The sequence below is a fragment of the Diospyros lotus genome, chromosome 8 (assembly GCF_014633365.1).
Source record: "Diospyros lotus cultivar Yz01 chromosome 8, ASM1463336v1, whole genome shotgun sequence".
Taxonomy (NCBI): domain Eukaryota; kingdom Viridiplantae; phylum Streptophyta; class Magnoliopsida; order Ericales; family Ebenaceae; genus Diospyros; species Diospyros lotus.
Window position 1 is genome coordinate 39613798 of NC_068345.1, and position 27984 is coordinate 39641781.

Consider the following 27984-nt stretch of genomic DNA (forward strand, 5'->3'; position numbering starts at 1 on the left):
CAGGTTAAAGAATGCCAAATGCCAAAATTGGCTTAAAACAACAAAAGAAGAAACAAATATGGCATGGTATGGCCACAACATTTCATCCTCAGGCGTCAAATTTGCATATAAAACACTACTACTACTACTACTACTACTACTAGACAACAATACGACACCATTCCCAAAACTTTCAAGACGCCGACTGAAACTCTGATCATAAAAAAAAAGGGAAAGAAAGCCCCAAAGCCAGTATCGAACTGCAGTTAGATCAGAGACCATCCATTTTGGTCAGCAGCATATGTACTCAGCACCGAAAACACTTCAAGTTACCTTTCATCAACACTATTTTCCCAGATTCCCAACTGGATTTACTTACACCCAACAAACCCATACATAGTTTCCATCTGTCTTGGCAGCCACCAAGAAAAAAGGTTTTAACCAGCTTTGCATATTCTCTGTTGTTGTCAACAGATCACACCAGACCAGGCAAGGCCAAAACCAAAACAACTTCCTGCAAATGGCTGGCTGGTCAGAAACACCCTCGGGACAGCAGTTGCTTGCTCGCTAGCTCGATCATCTCTCTTAGCTCCAAGGATTTCGAAATTAATTTAATTACATTCATCCAACAGGCGCACTGCAATTAAAACCAGGATCAGGTGTCCCAAAGGTCGGTGAATTAGCTGGAGTCTGGAGAAGGGGCTCAACAGTGCCTGTTTGTAAGGCACCATGTATATTACATCAGTCAGCTATTTCAGAAGCTAAGGATGTACTGCCTGCCTTCTCAAGGTATTGAAGAAGCATTCTTTGGATATCTGGCAGAGGAAGGGATTCGCTGCAAAACTCGGGAATACTCTGGCTTTAGCCTTTTGTTTGACATCCCTTGCAACAACCTGCCAGGTATAGAATTAAGCTGTAAAATAGAAAAATAAATTAAGAGAGCGATGGAGATTTACGTGTGTGTGGCATAACCTTGAGTTCTTAACAAATGATAACAAAAGATTCAATTTTCACACAAGATATCTGTGAGTACTGCTTGCCCTCAAAGTGGCAGAAAGAGGAGAACATTATATCCCCTCAAAACTTACCAACCTTGAGATTATTTTAACTTTTATTTTGCTTCTGGAAACGAAAAGCTTAAGAAGAAAGATGAAAGCTCTTCTACTTTCCTATCTTCTCTTTTATTTTTCTATTTTTCTCCTTTAATTCTCTCTTTTTTGCTCTTGATGTTTTACCTAGAAAAGGATGTCTCAGTGCACGAGGCTTTCCAGTCTTACCCTTGCTTTACAAAGAGGCTGTATTGATGTCTTACTCCATGAATCAATAAAACAAATCCATTTAGCAGCAAGAACTCCATTGACAACAGCATCAAGCATGCCTAAGCTATATTTATATTATCTTGAAAGGATTTAAAGGCTGATAAAATATGCAGCAAATGAAAAAATGGAACACCACCTTCTACAGCAGCCATCCAAACCACATGGTTCCTTCAAGTGTGCCCAGCAATAACTTGAGACATGCCCAGAAACATTTTCCACAAAAGAAGAAATTGATTTCATGAAAGCACTAGCAAGTGGCAGGAACAGCCATCACTCACCTTGGAGAACTCTGACGCTTCTGAGAAAACTGACCAGGTGTAGATTTTAGATTTCCAAGAGCCTTTTCAGCAGCCTAAGGAAAAGTATGTACATGCATTTAGACCCATCATATTTTTAGAATGTAATCAAATAGGAACAAATATAATTTTATAGCAAAAGATGTGAAAAGTGGAGGACAAGAGGACTAGAACAAGAATAGTGGGAAAGGTGAAGAAGAAAGAAAGATTAAGGTAGAGTGGAGAATGAATAGAGCAAAAAAAATGGCACCTGCATCTTAGCCTCATCCCACGTCAACCCTACTCCCTTACCTAACACTTGGCCATCTACTTCAACCTACGAGATTATGAAAACAGAATAGTTAAAGGAGGAAATGGAGATTGCGATTGCTTTTGCAGAACAGAACCACCAATTAAAAAGTTATTTTGCATCAATTCACCAAATCAAGATGGTATAAATCCCCAGTAAAGAGCTCAATTGTTGAACAATCCTTGAAGCATGGAGCACAAAATCATGAAATACCATGAATTTCCCAATAATCACCTCCATGCACAATTAGCCCCAGATAACAAACCAACATATAATTCATGCAAAAGACATCAACCTCGCAAAATAACCTAAAATAATTGTACATATCCAGGAAGCAAACTTAAATGCAACAGGAGGTACATCTAATCAAAATAGAGTAAAATAACAGCCTGCAATTAACCTCTTCTATTGCTATAGCCTGTATGGGAAGCAAGAAATATTACTAGCATTTGAGAAAAAAGCAAATGGTGTACAAGTATTTAAGAAAAAAACAATCCCAAAGTCTGCCCTTGATATAAAAGCACAGTTTCATCTATTAAGCTACCTGTGCATATACTTCATTTTTCTGAACTGGATTAGCTGAAGTTGCAGGCTGTGCTTGAAAAGAAAAATCAAGGCCCTCCATCATACACTGAAGAAACAAATAGGAGAATGGCATACCAATGATTAAAACCAGTTAACTGTACCACAGATGAGAGTAAATATTAACATAATAGAATTGGTGGCATGGCGCATTCACCAAGTTTGCATCTCTGGGTAAAACTAATAACATTTTTTAGATAAAGATTTTGGATAAATAAATGGCCTTTGGGTGGAGATTGATTAAAAATAGGGCGATGTTGCAAACTCTAGCAGTGAAGAGTTTTTATAGAAGATAGAATAACAGCCAAATTTCATACTTACCCTACAGTTCAAGTAAAATAATTATCTTCTAATATGTAAACAACTAAATATGTGATTTTAAAAAGGATATTTTGATAAAAACAGACAGTTTCAAAATTACACCAAATTGGTGTTTCCCTTTACACAGTAGCATAGATAGATATTCAACTAGTTGAATCTTACTAATTCTTTGAGTGCAGAAACTGGGCCCACGGACTTTTTTGGACCCTCTAGCCGTCGATCCAGAATCCTAGGTAGCTCTGATGAACTTGAAAATGAAGGAGGCTCCTCCTTAGGCAGTGATTGATACCCAAAAGAACTTGCATCGCCACTAGGATCGGGTTTGAGGCGTGACAGATATTTATCTGCAAAAAACATAGCAAGTCTGTGAGAACTGCATGGAGCACGTGACAAGTAAAATTGCTATATCAGAGGACATGACAATAATCACAAGCCTTAATCCCACTTGCTAAACAAAGAATACCAATTTAAAAAATATTCTTAATAGTACATCTCGGACAATACTGCAAACCTGGCATTAGGTTGTGATGAGGGAGCATCCAAGGGACACGGGTTACCAATTTACCCTCAAGGATAGCACCCTCTCTACCCGACACGTGTCTTTACTAATGACAAGTAGGGAGGGGACACGTGTCCCCTGCTCAACCCATATTGTAGAAGGCGGATAAATCCAGACCACATGGGATCCAAAACCAACCTAAAAAGATTTGCCCCTATCCCGTGCAATGAGTTGAACTCTAGGAACCTCGGCAGAAAATCTTGGTGGCTAACTCTGGATATCCCGCCTGACTAAGGCTCAACCCAACCTATATAAAGGCCCTAGTCTCTCATAGGTAAGGGGGCCTTTAGTTCATCCCAACTTTCTACATACTCGCCTTTCTGGTTATCTGACTTGAGCGTCAGAGGTTAATTTCCAGGGGATCCAACCCCACCACCTTTTGCAAGTATCTGACCCGAGGCTGAACCATGGTGATTGATCCCAATGTCCTCAGATTAACTTGAGGTGTGAAAGTAGGAGCTTCAATTTAGATAATCATTGAGATATCTAAAACCTCAAGATTGAGCACTATAAGATAATAAACTCAATTGTGCTACCTATTATGCATCACGGGCCTATATCTATTAAAAATGAATGCAAGTTATTGCTAAATGACAGGGAGAGGTATAAAATTAATCAGGCCAAACTTTTGTAATAGAAAACAACATTAAGAACCAACAGATATCACATAGCTTTGGTACCATTCTAATGACTTCACCATATGATTCATCGTATCAGCATTTTATGCAAATCATCAACAGGGCTTGTGCTGTATTGAACACCAAATAAATCCCTTCCTCTCCCCCCTGTAAGGCACTTTTCAATGTTATGATTACGGCCTTTCTAATGGGCTTAATCTGAATCACTTTAGATATTAGGAGCCAATTCTGATGCAATTAGGTGAAAGGAATCAAAGGATTTAGCACTGGGTGTGTAGTGAAAGAAATGTTGCTATATTGATTTAATCTTCTTCAATAGCAGGTTATGATTTCCAGTTTAGAACCTATAAGAATCTAATTCTTGGCATAGTTGTTTTTTTGGCTCCTGCATACTCTTGAAACAGTTGAAGGGTATCGGGAATGAAGAATGTGAATTTACATATTTAGCCTTTTGTTCAATCTGCTAATAGAAGTAAATCATAGACTGTGAGCACTTTTGGAATGTAAAGTTTGACAGGGCTTCATATACCAAATTGAGGTCCTAAATTTTAATAGTGGTATCAATAAAATCAAAATTTTCAACATACCACTTCTGATGTTTTTAGGAAACTTCTCAATGTATTCATTATAGTGCAGAAGATAAAAACAGAGTTAAAAAGGATCTAATAGCCCAGAATCCTTATCTTACTCAATCTATTATTTAATAAGATAAAAGAAATTATGGCTGGGAATGCATCTTAATTGGAGATTTTTATTAAATTAGCATTTTTTGTTTTTTGCACAACTAACATCGGATTTGGGATTTTATAAAAGTAGCATCAGATGTTATCTGAGCCTGGGCCGAAAAGACACCCGCCAGTTAGACTAGTGGGTCTTTCTAGCTTGTCTTTTTCGAGCAGTAAGCAAAAGGTGCTAACCTTTGCGAATAGGGAACGCGAACTCGCCAATGTAACTGGAGAGTTTGCCTTTGCCTTGCCCTTGAGTGTCTGGGCAAGGCAAAAACCGATGCTACTTAGACCCGCCAGTTAGAATGGCGGGTCTCTCTCAGCTGAGGCTCATATACCATCCAATGTTACTTAGTAAAAATCACAAAACCAATGATAGTCGTGTAAAACACACAAAAAAAAAAATGCTAATTTAATTAAACAAACTCTCTTATTTGTCCATGATTTAGTGATAATGTCAATACAAATTTAAAATTTTGACAGAAACAAATGAGGAGGTGACCAAGCAACTTGAGTTGTATCCATAGGACAATCACCAATGATATTTCAAATTAGAATTTTTTTTCAGCAAAAAAAATTGAAAATTTCAGCAATTATTAAGTATAAAATCAGTAAATCAAAATTAAAAATTTATTATCCAGCACGTGTAAGCAATATTAATGGAACTCACATAATCACATCACACAAGTATGACAGCATATCAGGAAAAAATATTAGCAAATAGATTTTGGTTAAATATAACAACACAATTGCAGCAATTTTCATTTCCATACAAATGATAAAACCATAATACACTTGTTATGCTGGCCTTGTTATCAATGCTACATTTTCCCCCCTATAACCTAAGATGGTGTAATGCAAGAGATAAACAACAACATACCAAGTCTTTATCCCACCATGTGAGATGGGCTACATAAATTCTAGTTTTCCTTTCATTTCTATCCATGGGTGACCTTTGATAAAGGCCACCCATATAATTAATATTAAATCTGTGTCTCCCACCATTTTTTTTTTTTTTTAATCTTTCTCTACCTCTTTTGCTAAATATTTGTTCGTTTCTAGCTTTCCATTCATTTCCATCCATGGCTTTATCTTCTCTTGAACCTATACGTGCACAGGCATATTTGTTCACAAGACAACTATAAAGGAGTTTTTTTTTAGCCCTCAGCTCTGAAACTTTAGTACCTTAACAAAAAGCTTACACAGTCCAAGCATCCTCTTGAACTCCTTTTGTAGTGGTCTCCTTTTTTTAAAAAAAAAAAAAAATTGGATAGCAAAAAAGGGGTTTCCCCACTTTGTGAGAGCAGGGGGAGGGTCATTTCTGCACAGCCTTCCCCTTGCCCCTTTTTGTTTTTCAAAAAGGCTATTTCCAGAACTCTAACCTGTGACCTCCCAGTCACAAATGAGCAATCTTACTATTGCTACCAAGATTCACCTCTTATTTTATAATAGGAAAGAAAAAAAGCCACTACAAAGGTGTTCAGGAGGATGCAGTTCTCTTAGAAAGAAGATGCAGTAAAGTGGCCTTGGTGAAGCACTAATATTAGAAGAGGCAAAAACTCTGAAGTCTGAACACGATATAATATAAGAATGTAACTAGAAACAAATAAGAATATAATAATGATAAAATACAGCATAATTAGAGGGTCAATAGAAAATCTTACCAGCTAAATTCTTGAGAGATCCTTCAGCAGCCAGATGCTGAGCTTCCCTTCTTGTCTTGCCAATTCCTTCACCTACTTTCTCTCCGGAAAACAAAACCTATAACAAGCAACATTGGTGTGAGCTCCTCAAAGCATTTAACCCCGTAACATATAAGCATTATAAACAAGATGCAGAGGGTAAACCAAAATACATAACTTGTCAATAAGGTGCCAAAGTAAATCTCATTGTAATTAGACTATAGAAAGTTGAACACTTCATTCAAACTAAAGAAACTACGAAGCAGTAGAAGATGATATGTAACAATTTGAACAACCTCCACAAGAAACTGCAGTTCTGTACTCAAAACCAGCCTTGGTTTGAACTCCACCTGCAAATGTTCATTTAGAGATTAATAGAATATATTTTATGCAAGATAGCTTACTTTGAGTAGCTAAACATATATTAACACTTAATTTCAACTCCTCAGCAAAGGACAAGTGTAACTTCTTATTCTTATTACCTTTGTGCCACATTTGGTTGCAATATCTTGCAAAGCTCCTGCAGGAGTTTCAGAATATATATCAACACGTCCAGGTTCAATGTCAAGATCCCTAGTGCTGGAAGATGATCGGCCTAAAGGAACATCCTCACCTTCACAAAGAAAATGCCAATTGCATAACATCCACATCACATCACAAAGTCACAAGTAGGATAATCTACCGAAAGGAGAATATTTCAAGCCACACAAAAACTGTCAATAAAGAACTCCAAATTTGTTTTGATATCTTCATAAACTCATAAAAGTCAATAACCAAAATAAGATTCCAACTAAAAAAAAAAAAAAGATTTGGGAAATAGAAGAACAGTATAAAAAATATAATATATATTTTGTTTGTCAATCTTAGATTACTCCTCAAGTTTCATGCCAAAGCTTAAAGACAAAATAGTCTGTTCCTCTAGAAAATCAAAAGTTTAAACTCAACTTCCATCATTAGCATGGAAAGTTTTGTAAGTCAAACAATTAATCATTTCAGATCTTAACACTGGCTTATATAAAAAAAAAAAATCCTTCAATTTTCTCTCCCATCTTTTCATGGATTGGACCGCAGGAATCCAATCTTGCTCATGTAACATAGTTATTACATATTCACAGAAATCACCATGTGGCATTGATTTGAGTACAGGATTTGCAATACAGCAATAACATCAGATAATCACAAGATTTAATCCCACTAAAGAAGGAGGTTGCAAACCTATCAGATCAAAACATCATGAATTTTGGACGAGAATTGCAATAGATTAAAATTTATGAATCCAAGAAATCCAATAACTTCACAGCTCAAAAACATGGATCAGCATTACACTGGTAGTCAAAGACAATATCAGTAGTCATTTATTTGCAAAAATAGTCCCTAGGTCATTTGTTCTAAATAGTAAATTTAGAAATTCAATTTGCCTTAAATATCAATTTACTAATTCCTGGAAGAAAGAAAGAAAAGTGCTGAGATCTTAAAAGATCCTTTCAGTAAGAAGCTTTAAAGGAAAAGCCATAGCACATCAACTGTGAATGGGAACTAATTAGGTCAAAAGTATGATATTCAAACAAAGAAGAAAGTTTTAAACTGTACTATATATGCCCCCACACATATATACATACAAACAAGTTAGTGGATAATAATATGTATAATAAAATTGATCATGTAGCAATGAAAACTTAAGTAGGATAACAAAGTACACAGTGCATCAGTTTGAATATTACGTTAATAAAGACAAAGTTGTATTCATTAGTGAAAACATAAAAGAATGTCCTAATAAAGGCCGATGCACAAACTGACACCGCAAGAGGTTCCTTACCCAATAAAGGCCGATGCACAAACTGACATTCATCTGACAACACCTCATGACTAAATACATGCAACTCGTAATAATCTTTTATCTTCTGGGCAATTGATACATTATTTTCAATTTGAAAAGAAGTATGCTTTCCTCGCATAATTGAAGATTAAACTAGACTCTGTTTTGGTTTCCTTAGAAAAGGTAAGGTGAATTTAATTTAGTCACACCTATTTGCTACAAGCTGAGAGGTTCATGAAGAGTCTATACTGCTTACCTATTATATCTTTAGACATCCAATGGCAAAGTTTGACAACTATAAAGTACCAAACTTTCATATTTCCTTAAATAAGCCATTGCCAAAAATTCTGTCCCCGTACCAACAATATACATGTATCATGCCATGTTAGAAATAGCAATTCGTTCATCATAAAAGATTGGTGAAAAACAGGGAAAACTACCATTCCTTCGCTACTTGATGTCCACTGAAAAAAAAAAAAAAAGCAATCTTTCATAGTTACATTTTTAGTGCCCGACCAATAGAAATAATATGGCAAGTGATTTCACAAATCCCCAAAAGAGGGGACTAGATGATACAAATGAGTAATGATGAATTTAAATGAGCCAAGTAGCAAACTTCCAATTTGCTTTTTATCCCCGATAAGTAACAAGACAATGATCCTGCAGTCAGTTGTTTCTACCAAAGCCAGAAACAGTTCTCAAGGAAACAATTTATTGATGCAAAAGTGCCATTTTATAGACCACACAAGCATTCAAAGGACACAAAAGGGGAAATGTAAAATGACTTTTGACTTCAAATTTCCATTTGGATTATATATTTCAGTGACCAATGCATTTGCAATTTTCCACACTTCATACCTGAGAATGAATGATAGCTAGAATGTGAGTGGCTCAACCTCAACCGGTCTTCTCTTTGAAGAGCCTGCAAACATAATCCAGTAAATTTAGTACTTTTATCAGCCATGAAATAATGTTCCCTCCGAAGCATAGATACTCAAGGCTAAACATGGACCCATCACAAGTACCAATTACCTCCTTCGGCAATCTTTGATTTTCAAGAACTCTCTCAGAAGGAACAGAACCCTCCATCTTATGGATAAATGGTGCATAATGAGGCCTATGCTTCTCAATATGCATTATTTCTGAATTTAAAGAAAATTCCTTTGGTGGTAGCACCCGGTTGAGTGGTTTCGGGCTCATCTCTTCCTCTACTGGGAACCAGCTTCCATGTGTCTGTACCCTTGGAACAGAAACTTGTATGGAGGGCCTTACTGGAAATTGAGGTTCATTTACAGCATGATCTCTTGTGTCTTGCCCATGCTGTAGAATAAGAAGCCTCCTCCTTGTATCCGGATCTAGTTCAGATTCTGGTACCTCGCCCTCTTCCCTAGCAGGAGAACTTTGCAAGCTTGCTTCTGGAGGCCCAACCTGACTTAATGGTTTTATTACTGGAGCCACCTGAGGTACCTGCTTGTTGGGAAAGGGCATGGATGAGCCTTGGAATGCTGAAGATGGAATTGATATAGACGAGGATGCCACTGCATATGGGACTGGAGGAATCCTTGGGTCTAGGTTAGGGACTGTTGAGGAAGCAGAAATTGCATCCTGAACAATAAAATTGATTCAGAAAGAAAACAGATTCGCCTTATATGCACATACAGATGAAGAATATTCAGAGTCGGGCAGAAATAAGTATGAAGGATAGGAGACAAAATATATAAAACAAAAATGAGTCCAAAATTACACATTCAGAGCAACAATAATCTTTGCAAAAAAACAAATAATAACGGATATATTTTTCCCTGGAGTACCAAGATACGCTTGAACTTAGACTTTAACCTAGGGTTTTAGAACACTAATTCATCAAGATCATTACCTTCAACCTTCTTTCAACCTCGGCATCTGCCATGCCATCAAAAGAAAGAGGATCTTTGTTTGCATTCAGAGTTGAGCCATCATCCTGAGTGGCAAACAAAATATAATATGTCTTCACAAAGTTTAAGCAGATGTCTAACATATTGCAGTTGCTTTTTTTTTTCCCCCACTATGCAGAAAGAAAGAAATGCCTTGAGGGATAAAATACTGTAGGAAAGAAGGGGAAAAGCAGAAATAAAGCCTATATATCTACGGTCACACACAAATCATCAACAAAATGGAAAAAGACTAAGAACAAAAAAGAACTACCCTCTCCCATTCACAAAAAGAGAAATGAGGATGATTCCCCCTTAAAACCTAATATGTACTCTACACAGATTATATCATAGTGAAAATGATAGCCTGGGACAGGATAAGCCCAATAAAACCATGTGACTTGCGAAAGAAACATAAAATTCTGCCCAACTTACTTCTGAAATCAAATAGTTGCTCACATCTGGTGGAGCTGGAATAACTTTAATATCATCTTCATACATTGCCCCCGAAATTCGTTGTAACAGACCCTCATCAAATTCTCTGCATGAGATTATTTCTTGTTATTCTAAAAGAATGCCAGTGTATATGGAAATTGAACCTGAGATCAACTAATAAGACTACAAAATGACACCAATTACAATAAACAAGATGTGTTCCAGTGTTCACATGCAATCTTTCTAAAGTTTAGTACTGAACTTACTTGAAAAAGCCACCTCTGACATTGCAAGCAACATTTCTTGCAACACACAGGACAGGGACAGGATTATTTGCCTACAATGTAATAAAATTTCAGTGAGAAGGATGTCACTAAAACTTAATTTTAACTAAACAAAACAACATACACACACAAATAAATGAATGTATTCTTGACCATGTGCATATCTATGCCCATGTTCATATTTCTACAAAGTTCAATAGTAGAACCAAGTCCAGTTAGTGTATACTTCTGCCAGAGGAGCATAATACGGAGCAAATGCTGGAACAACATGCACCCGAGGTTGATCTTTCTCATCCCACACTTTCAGGCGATCATCAATCACCAAAGCCATCTTAGGATGACAAAATCCATCTTGAAAAACATTGAACAATGATTTCCTTGAGCCTGTCAAAGGTTAAAAGGGTATAATTACAAAAAAGTACAGAGTCTTCCATTTCACATTATTACAGTAAGAGGATAAGAAACTTGCCAGACTTGACACACACAATACGATCCAGTAATTCTTTCGAGTTTATCAAGTTTGAGTCAGGATCAAGAAGCCTCCACATTTCTAAGGCATAATCTCTTTCAGCCATTGTGCAAACATACACCTCAAATCGCTTCCTCCCTCTTGCAGTCAAGTAACTGCGGAGGTCCTCCCATGCAGGCCTTAATCTCACAAGAACGCTTGTATCACGAATCTATAGAGAAGAGTTTCATATGTTAGAGGAATCAATGATATAATAAAACAAAAGATAACCAATCATATCCATCAAGTGTTTCCTAAAGCATGGAAGCAAAATACATCACTCATACATATGAAAACTACCACTAACTTTCATCCCTCCCAGAATTGTATGTCCCAAGAAAGCAAGTGCTCTTATCACTATTCTTTTCTTCTCTTTTTGCATTTTTCTCCAGATGATGTGGCCTATCATGGCTTTTATTTTTCAGTTCTTTTTTTATTGTGTGCGCGCCGGGGGGGGGGGGGGGGGGGGGGGGGGCGGGGTTTGAGTGGGTTACTGACACCCCCCTTCTGCACATGAATATGCTGTAATAAGCATTGTGGGAACTTCAATTCCAGAAAGATAACAGGAAAAAACTAGGCTTAGCAAGGGTAAATCAGCATACCAGTGGATTGATGCGAGTCAGAATTATATTCTTGTCCTGCAACCTTATAAGGGGGCGAACAATAGATTGATAGTTGCCAGACAAAGCTGGAACAACCTCAGACTGAGATTTAACCACCTTCCCGTTTTCAACTACCTGATCATTTTCTGCATATTGCTTCAGTATAATTTTGTCATCTTGATATCGCTTGACCTCCGCCAACATACCCGAAATGCGTTGCGGATCAGCCTCAGTGTTTATTTTCCGCTGCAGAGCTTCAATTCTATCCTCAAATGAGCGCATTGTATTAGCAACTATAAGTGTTTCGTCGAGATCAAACACAATGCCAAGACATCTGAGATTCAGCATGACAAGGCAAGAATCGTAAAGGCCTGAAGCAACTCTAAACCCCCAGAAGCATTGGCACCTTGCATCATATATCCTAGAAGGCATGGCAACCAAATGTAATTCATCCGCTCCTAGTAATATTACTGCAGTCTGCAAATGAAGACAGTACAACCATCACTCACTGTTAAAGAACTCTTCCCACTTGTAATTGGGACAGAATAAGTATATAAATGGATAAAGATTTATATTTAGACCATCAGGTGGAAGGTACTGAGCTACATAAAAATAGACTGAGTAAAAAAAAAACGAAAATTTTGAACTGAATAAAATTTACCAAAAACAAAAACTCTGTTCATGTGCTAAAAACCATGAAAGGAGGTGAATTGTGCATGTGCATGTTCAATTAATTGAGAAGTAGAAAAGAAAGATCCTTCTTCATTAACCACTAGAAAACTAAGCAACAAGCTGCCTTAGGAAACTCTTTTAAGTGTGCAATTTTATCCCTAATAGCATGCATCACCGCAAACTGACCATTTTTCAACAAGCAAGTCTCTGCTCTCCTCTACTTCAAATTCTGAAACCCACAATCACATTAAGAGAATAGCATCAACAATTGTTCAAGTAAAGTTTTAGTGTTCCTCGTGGGCTTGTATTTACTGTCAATCATGTTCCTTCATACCGTCAAACAAACAGGTAACCAGTTTAATCCGCAATCCAAATGCCCAGAACCATTTTAAGCGAAAGCAAAATCCAGTGTAAGATGTTATTAGCATCAAAGAAGTTCCACCAAGAAGCATCAGAATTTAAGAATAGAGCCATGTGTATCAATCAGTTCACAATGCCAGAAATTTAAGGTTTTAGTGCTTGTCTGGGTACTGTCAGTCCAAACTGGACAAAGTTACAAAAAGGAAAAATGTAAGCCAAATATTTCACTGGGTTTACTGAAATTACTGAAATCCAAGTGCAACATTTTGTGGGTCCTTGTCCAGTTTGTCCAAAGTCCTCTGATCATGAACCAGGGTAAGTACGAATTAGAATTTTTGTTCATTCTGAGCATTAAGCTGAGTTTGAGTTCAGTTTATTTTAATACCTTGTTCTCTCTGATGCAAGAGGAGTGCAAAAGGTACAGCGGCGAGTCCTGTGAGTGCGACTTGGACTCCATTTTGAAGCAAACACCAGACGACGTGATGGTGTGAAGAACTGCAAGTGGCGGACACCTCTCACTCGGTTGCGAGAAGTGAGAGATACGAATTTCAACATCACCTCCGTTCTGATTCTGATTCTGATTCTGAGGATAAACCTCTACTTCTCCCAGCAGTTTATCCCCTTCGTACACAACCGATTTATACATATTCTCAATCACTCGACAAAGACAAGCAACGAAATAGGGTTTCTCAAAATTCGCTTCAAATCAATCGATTGTTGTATTGTTTCGCATAATCTATGGAAATCCTCATGAATCCCTTTAGATTTCGGTTGAATTCATCGTTCGAAATTTTTCCAAATTAACACATATAATGGTCCGAGTGGAGAGAGAAAAAAAAAATTAGGGTTTTCCTTGGGAAGCCTGTGATTCTTCAAAGTTTTAGTGGACCTGCAACGAGGGAGCTTCAATGGCTGAACCCTGTAATCGATTGCTAGAGAGTCCGAACCAGTTGTATCTAGGGTTTGATGAGTCGACGACGAACAAGTTGCCACGAAAAGAAACCCTAGATCCAGACAGTAATAGGTCAAAATAGTTCCCCACCTCTCTCCACTCGCTTGCGGGGAATGATATTATATAGATTCACGAAATTACTTCTACCGTACACCAATCTCCAAAAATATATAACATTAAATTAAATTAAATAATATGGTACTTTCCCCTTACCCAAATAAACATTGAATATCAGGAATTATATTTTTAAATAAAATATATTAACTATATTTTAATTTTAATTATAAAATATTTCTATTAATTGAGGTACAATTTTTAAATATTTTTGTTATTGAATAATTGTTGTATTCAAGAAAGTGGATCGATGCTAGAAAAATAAGCCCAAATTCCAAGAAAAAGGCTCAAAAGGTTATGAGAGGAAAAATTTCACATAAATATGTTATAATTATAGGAAGTCATCGAATGACCGAGACCGAGGAATAACAGTCTAAATGATCAAAAAAATCACTAGAGACTTGGTTGAGAGATCAGTGTGTCCGTAAGACTAGTGGGTCACCCGATGACTAATATGGCCAAGAGATTTAGAAAATCGAAGTAAACTAACCTCTAATGTACTTACTTACAAATTCAAAATAAAGTTTGAAATATCCATCGAATATTGTAGTTCTCTTTACCTATTAGTCTCGTCTCCCATATAAAAAGAGACTATTCATCTAGTAAATGTATGTTAAAATTTTTACTATTATTATGATTCTATTTGTTCTCTGTATTCTATATACTCGTTTAGAAATTGACTTAAGCATCAAAATCCTTGCATGATAAATCACCATGTCTAACCGATTTCTACCTTACAAGTCACCTGCAAACTAGTCACTCACAAGCTCATCAAAATACTCTCTTGTACAGATAAATTTATTATTTTATTTTAATAATAATAAATATATTATATTAAAAAATATTTTAATATTAAAAACAAAATACATTAAATACGTCATAAGAATTATCTCGTTATGTCTCGCAGTTTGTACATTTCATTAACCAATGAGAGTATTTTGTAGATGAAAATAAAGTATAATAAATATAATTTAATTAAAAATATAATGTATTTACTACACTTTAATCATTACCCTAAAGACAATACTTAAATTTATCCTTAAATTAATAACAATAATGCTAACTTGCTGAGTAGTGATTAAACAATAATAAATATATATTATTTTTAAACAAAGTATACTTATTCTATCTTATTTTTAATATCCAAAGTACAATTCATCTTACTGATTGATTAAATGTATTTAACGTCAGCTAATATTATTGTTTAAATGTTAAAAATAATATACAATATATATATATTTTTTAGGGCTTGATGATTTATTTATTAATTGAGTAATGCTAATCAATCGGCAATGACTCATTTATTAAGGGTAATGAATAAGTACCACCAAATATATATATATGTATTTAAATAAAATGTATTTATTATATCTCATATTTAATATTTAAATAAGTTTATTAATTAATTAAAAAATAAGATATATTTATTAATATGATTAATATTGTGTCATAAGTAAAAATCTATTAAAAGACTAAAAAAAATGGTTAAAATTCCAAAATATCATTTTGGGTAAAAGACTAAATTTTTCATACATGTAGGTCTCATACAAAAGCACAAACTAGATAATTCTGACATTTAAAAATTTATTTGAGAAGATAATCAATTATACTTATAAAAAATAATAATAATAAATTGTGTATAAAAAATTATAATTCTAAAATAATTTTAGAATATTGAGATAAACAATCATGCACAATAAATTCCATCTCAAAAAATGACAAAATAAATGTTATCTACAAAAGATAGATGTAATCTATAACAATCATAATCCCAACCGAATTAAAAAATATCAGAGTAAACGTTATCTATATGAATTCTATTTTTAACAAGATTATGAAAAATTAAGATAAGGTTATCTACAATAATCCTAATTCTAAATTAATTAAGATTATTTCATATCCTCTATAAATAAGCAGACACTCATTCCGAAATAGGTACGCCTCAAATATTGATTTCAATATAATCAATATCAAAGTGTTTGACTTAAATATCAAAGTATTTGTGCGGAGAGGTCTCACATAAATGTGTAAACTAAATTATTCTAACATTTGAATTTTTTTTTGAGGAAATAATTAATTATTCATAAAGAAATATAATTCTAAAAAGATTTTAAAATATTAGGATAAACAATCATCCATAAAAAATTCTATCCCCAAAAAAAGGCAAAATAAACGTTATCTACAAGTGATAAGACGTAATCGACAATAGTTATAATCCCATCCAAATTAGGAAATATCAAGGTAAACGTTATCTGTAAGAATTATAATTTTAATAAAATTAAAAAAAAATCAAATAAGCGTTATCTATAATAATCATTATCCCTAATTAATTAAAATTATTTCATATTCTTCTATAAATAATCAGACACTCATTCTGAAAGAGATACATCTCTGATACCGATTTCAATATAGTGTTCATTATTTTCAATATTTAACTTAAACATGGGAATCTGTGTATAAGGATCTCCTATTGATTTTTTATTATTTTCTTATTTTTATAGATTTAGGTGGTTTGATGAAATATTTTTAATTAAATTAATTTATTATTGTATCTATGCCATAACACTGATAACAGTTAACATTATCTATTTTAAATATAAAAATTTAGAATTATAAATAAATTTCAAAACATCGTGTGGAATTGATTCCAATCGGGGCCTAATTGAAATTCCGGGAACTTCTGGAATTTCCTTCGCCGCCCGATTTGAATTTATGACGGAAACTGTCACACCTTGCCCCTTAATGCCGTCTGGTTCAATAACTGGCGTTACGGACGTTTACCGTGACGGGGGTGTCTAACTTGGCGCAACGTGAGTGGCTAATGCGAAAAATTAGAATCTTGTTGCATGGTGGGCGCCTGCTAGGCCATTCCCACCACGCAAAGATGCAAAAGGAAATTTATATTAAAAACATAATAATTAGTTTATTGTACGGAACTCATATTTAATGATTATTGAAGGAGCCGTATTTATACTTACGTAATTCTTTTTAATACGTGATATTTGAGCTTTTAACTAATTATTCTTAAAATTTAAACACGTAATAAAAGTCATTGTCTCCTTCGTGAAAATCTCTTTTTTCTCTATTTAGGTAATATTTGTTAAAATGAGAAAAATAACAGAGTATCAAGATAAACTTAAAATAATTTTCAGATCAAAATATGAAATAGTCAAGATAAAATTGAGTAATATTTTAAAATTTTTATCAAGTTGTTTGTTAAATTTTTTAAAATGTACTAGAAAACATAAATGTTATTTTTTTTTTATCTATAAAGATCAAGATATGCATATCTTGAGGAGAAGAGATAAACATATATTAATATATTAAAAGATCAAGATAAGAAGTCATTAATGATTTTTCAAAAAATGGTCAAATAAGCTTAACAAACGTGTTGTGAATGATAAAAGTTCAGAATGCATTTCACTTCTTAATTTTTTTATCTCATATCTTGATTAACAAACGTTCCCTTAAATGATTTTGTATTGTGAAAAATTAACTTAAATATTAGGTGATTATTTCCAAGATGACCTTAAGAAATCTAGTTATATGTTTTTATAGGATTCTCAATAAGAGTCATAACTATGGCACCAATCCACATTCATTATTGCTAGCAAATTGCACACAATAAAAGGGTTGATTATGTTAGAAATTACAACAATAACATTACATAACAATCAAATAAAAATTGCATAAAACACGTCTCTAATCATAGTTTAATTGAGATATAGAGAATTATGTAGAAAGATTGAAGGGAGATTTTTATATTTTTCGAGATCTACCATGTAATATGGGATAAAAAAGTCAAAATAAGTAATTTTAGACCTTATAAAAAAAAAAAAAACAGATTCTTAAACCTCTTTCACGCTCATGTCAGGTCAAGACACTGTAAAAGAAAAAATTATAAAATCTAATCCAACTTATCATAGTCAATTAGTTAATATGTTGGTTACTTGTATTCTAAAATATGAAAACAAATTATTAGCCACGAAAAAGATTCAACACAAGACAAAATCAAACCCTATAGCTAAAAAATCTTTATTTGAATTGACCTCTCCTAAATCATGAAACAAAACATGTGTTTCAGAATGAAAACTTGAACTTGCCTCTCAGAATCTCAAGGAATACTCATTGACTTAATGCCAATAGAACAGTCACTTGTCCTTGGTGCAATGAGGAAGGCCCTGTTGATACACAAAACCCAGGAACTCACAAATAGTGCATTCCACAAACTATAAGATTCACAGGATGATTTGCAGTACTCAAAACAGTTCACAGTTCATGTATTCTTGAGCTCCAGCCAACCTGGGAAGCACACTTGTTGAACAGCAGCAGATCTTCCTTAACCAATTCAGCTATGGTTGTCGAGGAAGACGAGGATTAGGCGGTTTACCTGATCCGGGGATTGCTCTTGAACGAAATGGCTTCCTTCGGGCAAGTAAGCTATCTCCAGGTGGGGGGTAAATGCTTTCACCTGTCCACTCCTTATGTAGTCCTCCACTCCTGGAAATTTGAGAAAATAATCCTTCTCGCCCATGATCAGCAATGCTGGAGCCTCGACTTTCATCTCTGGTGGGTGGAACTTCTCGCGGAGAGACCTGTTAAATAAGGGCCAGTAATAAGTCACTCTTCCAGGTCTGTAAGGTTTGAATTGGCAAACTTTCCTTGTTTTGATATCGGCTGTTCTTGCTTTCATGCTTTGCCTTTTACACTTTTTGACACGGCGGGTGTTCAATAAGTTTATAATAGCCAGTGAAGGAGAAAAAATTGGTGAATTTTGAATGGAGGATAAATTACCGGTAAGGAACTTGCAATGCTGTAAAAATTCCAGACTTGCTGTACAAAGCTGCATAGTTTTCAAGATCTTCCTCAGTGAACCACGGTGGTGGGGGAGTTGATGGTTCAACCAAATCCATAATCTCTTGGTTTGCTCCAGCTATTGGTATCTCACTTCTGGAGAAGAGAATGTAGATGTTCCCGATAACTGTTTTAGCATCAAACCGGCCAAAATCAGCTTCAGCTCGTCCAGGTTCCTATAGTTTGCGATAGAAACATCACGTTTAAAGCACGCTAGATCGATGGTTTTCTCGATTCTAACCATGTAAGCAAATAACCCAAAAACAGATTACCCGCCATCTTGAGATGTAGAAACCTTCAGGAAGGTGTTTATCGAATGCAAATAAACCTGGAGGAACAAATGGCACCCCACATGTTATCACTCCCGAGACCCTCCCTGGGTACATAAGGGCGATTAAGTAAGCAGGCCAAGCTCCAAAATCTTTAGCAACAAGAAAAACCTGTGGCAGAGATGGGAGAAAAGAATCAATGGTATGATGCATTTAGCTTTGAAAAACTGTTCTTTCTTTTGTGTGATGAACAGGCTCGGGTGGGGGGCTTATTCTTGAAGCAAATTATCACTTGAAACTTGAAAGACACAGTGACACGGTTACTCAATTTAATAGTTTCCCTTCTCTTTCCATGTTCCAATTCAACGCTTGATGTGGAATTAATATCTCTCCACTTTGTTTTGAAGAATGCAAGAGATTTCTAGCTTAAACTTTAGAACACATTTTTACAAGATTGGCACTGCCTAATGTTTCGACTAAAGTGTAAGTTTGGCTTGTATACTTGAAGAAAATGACCACCATTTTCATCTTTGTTCAGATTTGGTCATTTTCAGATCAACTGACTCCATTTCAAACAAACTTTCTTTTTCTTTTCCTGCATTTTCTCTGCAACCAAACAATGCTAAATCTTGTACAGAAAATTTTCAACCAAAATGATACCACTATTTTGGCGGTACTCTTCAATCTCAAGCAAATCACCCACTTACGTGTTATTTCCAGTCTCCCACTAAGCATTCTATACAAAGATTTCTAACTCTAGGCCTTCCAGAAACCGGCCCATTTTCTTTTCTTTCCCTGCATTTTCTTGGCAACCAAACACAAAGCAACGTACAAAATGAGAAGAGTTCGGGGGAGTACCTTGGTGATGCCGAGAGCATCGAGGATTGCGAGCAGGTCACCGACGAGGTCGGAGAACGAGGCCTTTTCGGGTTCTGGTGGCTGGTCGGACAACCCGTACCCCCTGAAATCGGGCGCGATGGCCCGGTACCCGGCTTCGGCGAGGGCGATCATCTGGTGCCGCCAGGAGTACCATATCTCCGGGAAGCCATGGACGAAGAGCACCGTCGATTTGCCAGCTCCGATCTCGGCGACGTGAAGCTTCAGACCGTTGACTTCGACGTACTTGTGCTTAATCTCCTCCATTTTGAGTTGCAGAGAGAGGGAGAGGGAGAGAAGGTTGGGTTCAGTTTTCCAGCTACTATACTCTCGCAGTGAAAACAATTTTTATTTCTATTAATATAATTTTCAAAAATAATAAAAACATTTTATTGAACACTAAATAAAGTATAAATGTCAATCTATTTATCTTATTAATGACTTGACAAGTAACAAGAAGACAATTGCTAATGATATCAAAAATATAATACCATTCTCACAAGTTTCTAATATATTTCGAATTATTTATTAACTTAAGCAATAATTATTGTTTTATTTGCTCGAGCGTTTGCTGTGTAGAATAATTCTACGTGCGGTCGGAGTCTTACCAAAATTTATCTTCTAATATCTAAAATAAAATTTATCTTTTTTCTTCTTTTCTTTTCTTATAAAAAGTATTATTTAAATATTAAATCTAAACATTATAATAAAATATTAATATTAAGTGTCACGCTTCATGTGAAAAAGCCTATTTGATTGCACTTAATTTTTATAAAAAATAATTATTTTTCATCTAAATTTTAACTTTTGTATTGTTTGATTATACTTATTTTTTAGGAAAATTAAGTCTCATTTTCGATCACGTGAGGCCCTTTTCTCGCTCATTCGCACCCTGTCCACCTCGATTTCTCTAAGGGTTTCCTCTCCCATTCGAGCCGCCTTCGTCCCCTTCCTCTTCGTCGCCATCCACCGCCGAAGTCGAGCTCCTACTTGGGCTTCGTCGCCATCTCCGACTTCTTGTGAGTCGCCATCCACCTCCGAAGAAGACCATCTCCGACTTCCTGTAACTCGCCATCCAGCTCCAACTTGGGCTCGTCGCCATCTCCACAAAACTCCAGCTCTGACTTCGTTTTCGTCGCCATCTCCGCGGAAGACCACCTTTGATTTCGAGTTTCACACCACCAGCGTATCTTCATCTTCTTCCACGGTAAGGTTTGCGTCCTCGTTCTGTTCTTATTTATGTAGATCCGACGAGCGATCTTGGTATTCATCCACCGATCTTGGTTTTTCTCTTTGTTTCAGTGAGCGATCTTGGTTTTCGACCATCGATCTGGAGTCTTCGTCCATCGGAAGCGATATTTTTCTCTGTTTCAGCGAGTGATCTTGGTCTCTGTTTCAGCGAGCGATATTCGTGTTCGCCATCTCCGCCGAAGTCGACCTCCGATTCCCTTGCAGACCGTTGTTCATCCTCGTCGCTATCTTTGTCCACGGTAAGCTTTCGTCGCCATCTTGGGCAATTTTTGTTCTAATAAAATTTATAATTTTACAGAAAACTTCTCATTTATATATAGATGTTTAGGGTTGCTTTGTGGTAATTTTTGTACTAAAAATTTATAATTACTGAAAATTATAATTACAGACCAATTTTTGTATCATCTTGGTCTCTGTTTAGGGTTGCTTTGTCTCACATTATGCATATAAATATTTTGTATAAAAATTGTGTCTCATTGGATAGGCAGTGGCGATGAAAATTATAATTACAGACCAATTTTCTCTAATCATTGTATGTCACAGTAAGGATTAATTTTACTATTTATAGTTTGTGTAAAATTATGTGAGTTTTTGTTCACTTTTAATGGTGAAAATATTTTGTGTCTTATGTAATTATATTATGTAATTTATATGTTGATTTTATTAAATTTTTATTTTATACGTGGTAGTGAGTAACATGCCTTCAACAGGGAATCAACGTCGATGGCAACGACAACATTTGGGTTTATTTTGGACGATGGTCATGCAAGCGAAAGTGATATATAATGATATTAGGCGTCGCAACCGACATCTCCCAAGGGCTCCTCATATAAATTGGGATTCTGAAAGACAAATGACCCTTACACGAATGTTTGGAATGAGTGATAGAATTTGCATAACCTACTTAGGATGAAAATAGAGCCGTTTCATAGATTATGTGCTCGGTTACGAACATATGGATTGGTTGATAGTAGATCTGTCCTTGTTGAGGAACAAGTGGCTATTTTCCTAAACACGGTCGGGCATGACGAACGTAATCGAGCTGGAAGTTTTACTTTCTTTAGATATGGACAAACAGTGAGTTATTACTTCCATAGGGTCTTACACTCTTGTCTCAGACTGTATAGAGATGTTGTCAGTAACGCCACTGTTCACAACTCACCATACGAGAAAGAAAATGTCAAGCCTTGGTTCACATATTTTCAGGTTAGGGGTCGAAATTATTTCATTATATATTTTGTAAAGGTTCAATATTCTAAGGTAATTTTCTTATTAAAAGTATTTTTTTTTTTTTTTTGGTTAAAGGATGCTGTAGGGGCAATAGATGGTACACATATTGCTGCGAATGTCCCCTTAGAAGAACAAGCTAGGTATCGCAATAGAAAGCAAGTGATTTCTCAAAATGACAACATCCAGTATATCATAAAAGACCCAATCTCATATATGAATAGGTCTACTTCTGCAGGATGACAAAAAAATTCAGTTTAAGAATTCTTTATCCAAACGTATGAACCAGCATCTGAAATGATCTTCTTAAAAAAAAAAACTAAAAAACAGTATGGAATCACATCCTTTATAGACTAACCAAAGGAGACAGTCTCTTGATCCTTCCCTGCTAATAAGTAATGCATTTCTCTTCAAGTAAAGTTGTATCTGTCCATTTTCGTGTATAAACCAAGCTTGAATACATTTCAAGCTCATTAATTGTCTGAGATCAACTCAAACTCCATACATGGTCAAGCTTGGCCTATGCTCAGCTTGATTAAAGCTTGTTTGAGATTACAAATATAAAGAGTAACCTTGAACAGATTTTCTCAAAACAGAATTCAACTGAGAAGGGAAAGTTTATGTGTTGAGGGTAGTAGTTCAAGAGATTTTCTGACATCAGGGAAATTCAGGGCAAGAAACCTCACCTTCGATCCTTATTGGTGGAGACAGGGTGTTCAGTTACCGCGGTGATTGAAAGAGATAAGGCAGCAGAAATTAGCCTGAGTGTTTGGCAGTTGGTACCCAGAAGGAGACAGGTGAGTTTCATGCATAGGTGGCATGTGAAATTCTGTTAGGAGTGGGGAACAAAACAGTTGTTGGGGCCAGTCTGGTTGACGTTTTGTAAGCACATGTGACAATTTGAGGGTGAGAGAATAACTCTTCTGAACACGACAAAAAGCTCACTTCTTTCACCAATATTTTCTACAGAACATAAAACATTTCTTTTTTTTTTTTTTGCCAACCATTTGATAAATGCCAAAAAATGTCAATCATTCCTGGTTTGCATCTTTTGACTAAGAAAGTCTAAAACTTTCCAGGTATAGTTCCCTAAAAGCCAACAATGCTAGTAGTCTCTAAGAGATTGCTAATAGTCCCCAAAATCACAAGTCTTAATCCGTTCCCACTAGCCTCATTTTCAACTAAGTATTCCACCATGGAGGTGAAACTTTTCTATCATCAACTCCCAAGGTTCTTAAACACTAGCACCAACAAACATGAACTTATTTTTCTTAAAGTAACAAATGAAAAATGATCTGCCTTGAAACCAAAACACGACATAGTTGTGTCAGGTTCTCATCCAGCAATGATATAAATTGTCTGAAAGGTCAAATTTGTGCCATTGTTGGGCATAAGCCAAGGACGCCAATATCCCAAAGGGGATTCTGCCTCTTGGCTGCTGGTTTTAATAAAATAGATGTCTAATATGTGACAATAAGAATTACAATCTACAAACGAATATAGAAACAAACTTGCATCATAAAGCGTTCACATTTGTTATGATGCATTATCAATTTGCACACCACTAATAATGCAGAATCTTCTCAAACAGATTGAATGTGAAGGAAACAAAGCCAGTGGAAATATGAAACTTAACTTAGCAATCACGACAAAATTCAGATAAAGTGTTAAGGTCATAAACAAATTATATAAGAGCATTCTAAAAATGAATTATGTAAACTTCGAAGGTTTCAAGAGGAGCACAATTATTTGAGTGTATTACAACAAAAAATACTTAAAGCCAACTATTCCAACTTCATAAAACCCTGTGTTACTTAGACATGTATATCAGAGCATGCATACTAATTTCTAGACTCATAAATCCATATGCATTTTATGGTTTGCATTGAATAATATTTCACATAAACATCAACCCCTTTGCATTCCCACCCTCACCCCCCTTAAAAGGAAAAACTCGAGCCTTCCTTCCAGAAAAGGAAACATAACCAACCTAATCTCACAAAAGATACCTCTTTGTTGAAATTAACAATGATAACAAGCAAAAAATAATATTAAACAATCAAATGAATGAAAAAATCAGAAAATAATACAGAACATATAAACCAAAAGTAGAACACTATACACAATAACTTTATCTGAACACATAAAGCCAGAACAATTTTCGTCCTCCTCCCCTGATTGGGTAATGCCTTGTCCTCAAGTTGAATCCAGGTGGCTTCTTTTAGCAAAGAACATCCTAGATCCATGGAATTCGAAAACGCGGCATGGAACAAATGGTTATGCATCTGTACTAACATTATTCTGAATGCTCCTCCTTTCAAGAACCGAACTATTCCACACAACAACCAGCATTCCCCTTCAAATACTCAAAACAGGCAAGATTTGCCGATGTAACCACAAATGTACGCATATTTTTACAAGCATACCAATTAGCTAGTCCGAACATACATCAAAACCAAGAGAAAGAGGGCCCGATTCAATACTATACGATTGATAAGATCATTGTAGAAACTAACAATAGAGAAGTAAATCAACCTCTCTGAGAAATTCGGATCGGGAAGTCCGTCGAGGAATCGCGGAAGAGTGCAAAGATCAACAAGATCGGCGATCTGGAATCACTGTCGGGACTTCGGAAGGTCGCTTCGAGGAAGAATATGCATTGTGACTGGGTCGAATACAATCTGGATCGGAAGACGCTGCTTTATCGCTGCGACCGAACTGACTGAATAATCTATTTGGAACTTAGCTTTTAATAAACGAAAATGGTATTCGGAACTTAGCTTTTAATAAACGAAAATGGTATTCAGAACTTAGCTTGTTCAAGAAATATTAACAGTATTGGTTGAACGTGATGTGCATGATTAATTTTGCAGCTTGTTCAAGAAATATTTCAATATTGAAACTTGTTCAGGAGTGTGTAAACAGCAGTTCATGGCGGACTTAGAGAAGTTGCTTCTGGAGGCAGCAGGAAGAACCAGTACAGCTGGAAGGAACCAGCATTCACCTCCAGCATCTAGAAGGCGTCGTGATGGTTCATATTCGGATGATGGAAGTGACTCAAAGGATGATGACTCAGATGATGACTGTGGTTATGCTAGCAGGAAGCCATCTGGGTCTCAAGTTCCTTTGAAGAAGAGGCTTGACCCTACAGAAAGGGATGATGATCGAAGCAACCAGGAAGAAGGTGATGATGATGCTGATTATGATCAAAATGGTGACAGCGGTGATGATTCTGTTGGAAGTGATCTTTACAGGGATGAGGCTGACAGGCAAAAGCTTGCAGAGATGACAGAACTTGAACGAGAGTTCATATTGTCAGAACGTGCAGCTAAGAAAAACGATAAACAACTGCGGGAGAAGATGAGAGCAAAACAGAATGACAAGTTGTCCCAAGCTAGGAAAGAGAAAGTGAGTCCACGTCATACAGTCTCTCGGGGTGTACGCTCCTCTGCCAGATCGGCCGACAGAGCAGCAGCCAAGGATGATGCATTGAATGAGCTACGAGCAAAACGATTGAAGCATCAGGACCCAGAGGCTCACCAGAAACTGAAGGATGCTGCGAGAGGTCGTCAAGGCAGCAGGGGGTTTTCACCAATTAAGCGGAGAGCCGTCACCACAGCTACAAGCATAAGTAGCTCCAGTCAGAGTGAAAGTGGATCAGATAGTGAAGATGAAGACTCAGCAGGAGATGGTATGCTTGACAGTGATGAAGAAAAAAACTCATCCGATATGCCAAAATTTGAGGATATAAGGGAGATTACCATCCGGAGATCAAAACTGGCTAAGTGGTTTATGGAGCCTTTCTTTGACGAGTTAATTGTGGGATGCTTTGTAAGGGTTGGAATTGGAAAATCGAGATCTGGACCTATCTACAGACTCTGTGTGGTCCGTAATGTTGATGCCACGGACCCTGACAGGCAGTACAAGCTAGAGAACAAAACCACATACAAGTATTTGAATGTCGTTTGGGGCCATGAAAGTTCAGCTGCCAGGTGGCAGATGGCTATGGTTTCAGACTCCCCTCCTCTGAAGGATGAGTATGACCAGTGGGTTAGGGAGGTGGAGCGTAGTGGAGGGCGGATGCCAGGCAAACGGGATGTGCTTACAAAGAAGGAAGCCATACAGAAAACAAACTCATTTGTCTACTCAGCTGCCACAGTGAAGCAGATGCTCCAGGAGAAGAAATCAGCCACATTGAGGCCTCTAAATGTTGCTGCTGAGAAGGACCGGCTAAGGAGGGAAATGGAAGTTGCCAAGAGTAGAAATGACGAGGCAGAGGTGGAAAGGATCAGGACAAGACTGCAGGAACTGGAGGCAACCCGGCAAACTCAGGAAAAGGATTCTAAGGCCTTAAGGTTGGCAGAAATGAACAGGAGGAATAGGGTTGAGAATTTCAAAAATGCTTCAGAACTGAAACCCGTGAATACAGGTTTGAAAGCTGGCGAGGCTGGTTATGATCCTTTTTCAAGGCGATGGACTAGGTCAAGGAATTACTACATGTCAAAGCCCAGTGGAGGAGATGAAGCTGCTGAAGCCGGTAATGGCGATACTACCGTCGAACCAGGGGCAGGTGGTAATGGACTTGGCAGCAGATTCACTGCAGATGCAGCCATGGCTGCTACAGCAGCAGCCTTGGAAGCAGCAGCTGATGCAGGGAAGTTGGTGGATACAAGCGCTCCGGTGGATCAAGGAACAGAGTCGAATATGCTGCATAATTTTGACCTTGCAATCTCTTTGGCTGCACTTCAGAAGTTTGGTGGACCGCAAGGAGGCCAAGCAGGATTCATGGCCCGAAAACAGAGGATCGAAGCAACAGTTGGATGCCAAGTCCCAGTTAACGATGGAAGGCGACATGCACTGACTCTAACAGTTAGCGACTACAAAAGGCGCAGGGGGCTGCTTTGAGGTCTCTGTTTTTAAGGCACAAGTTCCGGTTTCTGCAATAACCAGCCAAATTGAACTCAAAACGCTGTTATTCAAAGATAGGGTTCCCATTGGGGCTTTGTTTTGAGTAACGGACAGTGAATATAACGCGTGACCCTTTTCATGTTTGTTTTTGTTAATTTTCATTTGTATTGTGTACCTCAACGGGATTATTATCTTTTCTTTAGTAAGGGAGAATAATTATCTTTACTTATTTGCTCAATCAAGAGAAAAGAAAATCCAACGCTTGGCAATGAGAAACTGAGAATGGCACAGAACGATGCGTGGGATCTGAGAGTTGACATTCTGTGTTGAAGCCAATTCCCCATGCCCAGAGTTTCTCTGGTTACACGAATAGAAGGGAGATCCCAGAGTCATCAGAACGGTGCCAAAATCATTGTCTGGATTTCATTTCATGATAAAATAGTAGGACAGTGGTGGCAGTCCCAAGCCAAGTGATAAGATGTGTGTCTGGTAGCCCTAGAAAAGGGTTCAAGTTCAAGTTTCTTTCTATGTGAGCTGTTTCATTTCATTTTGCATT

The 27984-nt window shown here is 36.6% G+C and overlaps 3 protein-coding genes across 11 annotated transcripts; 1 reads left to right on the forward strand and 2 right to left on the reverse strand.

Annotated features, from left to right (window-relative positions):
* Positions 1–4: 4 nt before the first annotated feature.
* Positions 5–14038, reverse strand: LOC127808288 (RNA polymerase II C-terminal domain phosphatase-like 1). 2 transcript variants are annotated; one of them, XM_052346760.1, is made up of 17 exons: positions 13363–14038; positions 11946–12422; positions 11305–11515; positions 11062–11219; positions 10818–10888; positions 10552–10657; positions 10083–10166; positions 9239–9811; positions 9065–9128; positions 6873–7003; positions 6687–6740; positions 6373–6469; positions 2949–3130; positions 2428–2514; positions 1845–1910; positions 1577–1650; positions 5–872 (listed from the first exon to the last, which is right to left on the reverse strand). In XM_052346760.1, exons 1-17 carry the CDS (start codon positions 13621–13623, stop codon positions 764–766), a joined length of 2805 nt encoding a protein of 934 aa, XP_052202720.1. In that variant the 5' UTR covers positions 13624–14038; the 3' UTR covers positions 5–763. The 2 variants fall into 2 exon arrangements, with proteins under 2 accessions (XP_052202720.1, XP_052202721.1); XM_052346761.1 differs by lacking the exon at positions 10083–10166.
* Positions 14039–18050: 4012 nt separating this feature from the next.
* On the reverse strand, positions 18051–20386 carry LOC127807299 (uncharacterized). Its single transcript, XM_052345016.1, has 4 exons — positions 20025–20386; positions 19170–19337; positions 18838–19073; positions 18051–18638 (listed from the first exon to the last, which is right to left on the reverse strand). Exons 1-4 carry the CDS (start codon positions 20307–20309, stop codon positions 18392–18394), a joined length of 936 nt encoding a protein of 311 aa, XP_052200976.1. The 5' UTR covers positions 20310–20386; the 3' UTR covers positions 18051–18391.
* A 528-nt stretch (positions 20387–20914) lies between these two features.
* LOC127807483 (protein RTF1 homolog) lies at positions 20915–27653 on the forward strand. Of its 8 annotated transcripts, none has more exons than XM_052345354.1 (4): positions 20915–21254; positions 21345–21532; positions 22004–22499; positions 25446–27653. In XM_052345354.1, exons 3-4 carry the CDS (start codon positions 22203–22205, stop codon positions 27423–27425), a joined length of 2277 nt encoding a protein of 758 aa, XP_052201314.1. In that variant the 5' UTR covers positions 20915–21254; positions 21345–21532; positions 22004–22202; the 3' UTR covers positions 27426–27653. The 8 variants fall into 8 exon arrangements, with proteins under 8 accessions (XP_052201314.1, XP_052201313.1, XP_052201316.1 ...); XM_052345353.1 differs by having other exon boundaries at positions 20915–21249; XM_052345356.1 differs by lacking the exon at positions 22004–22499 and having other exon boundaries at positions 20917–21249; positions 25394–27653.
* The last annotated feature ends 331 nt before the right edge of the window (positions 27654–27984 follow it).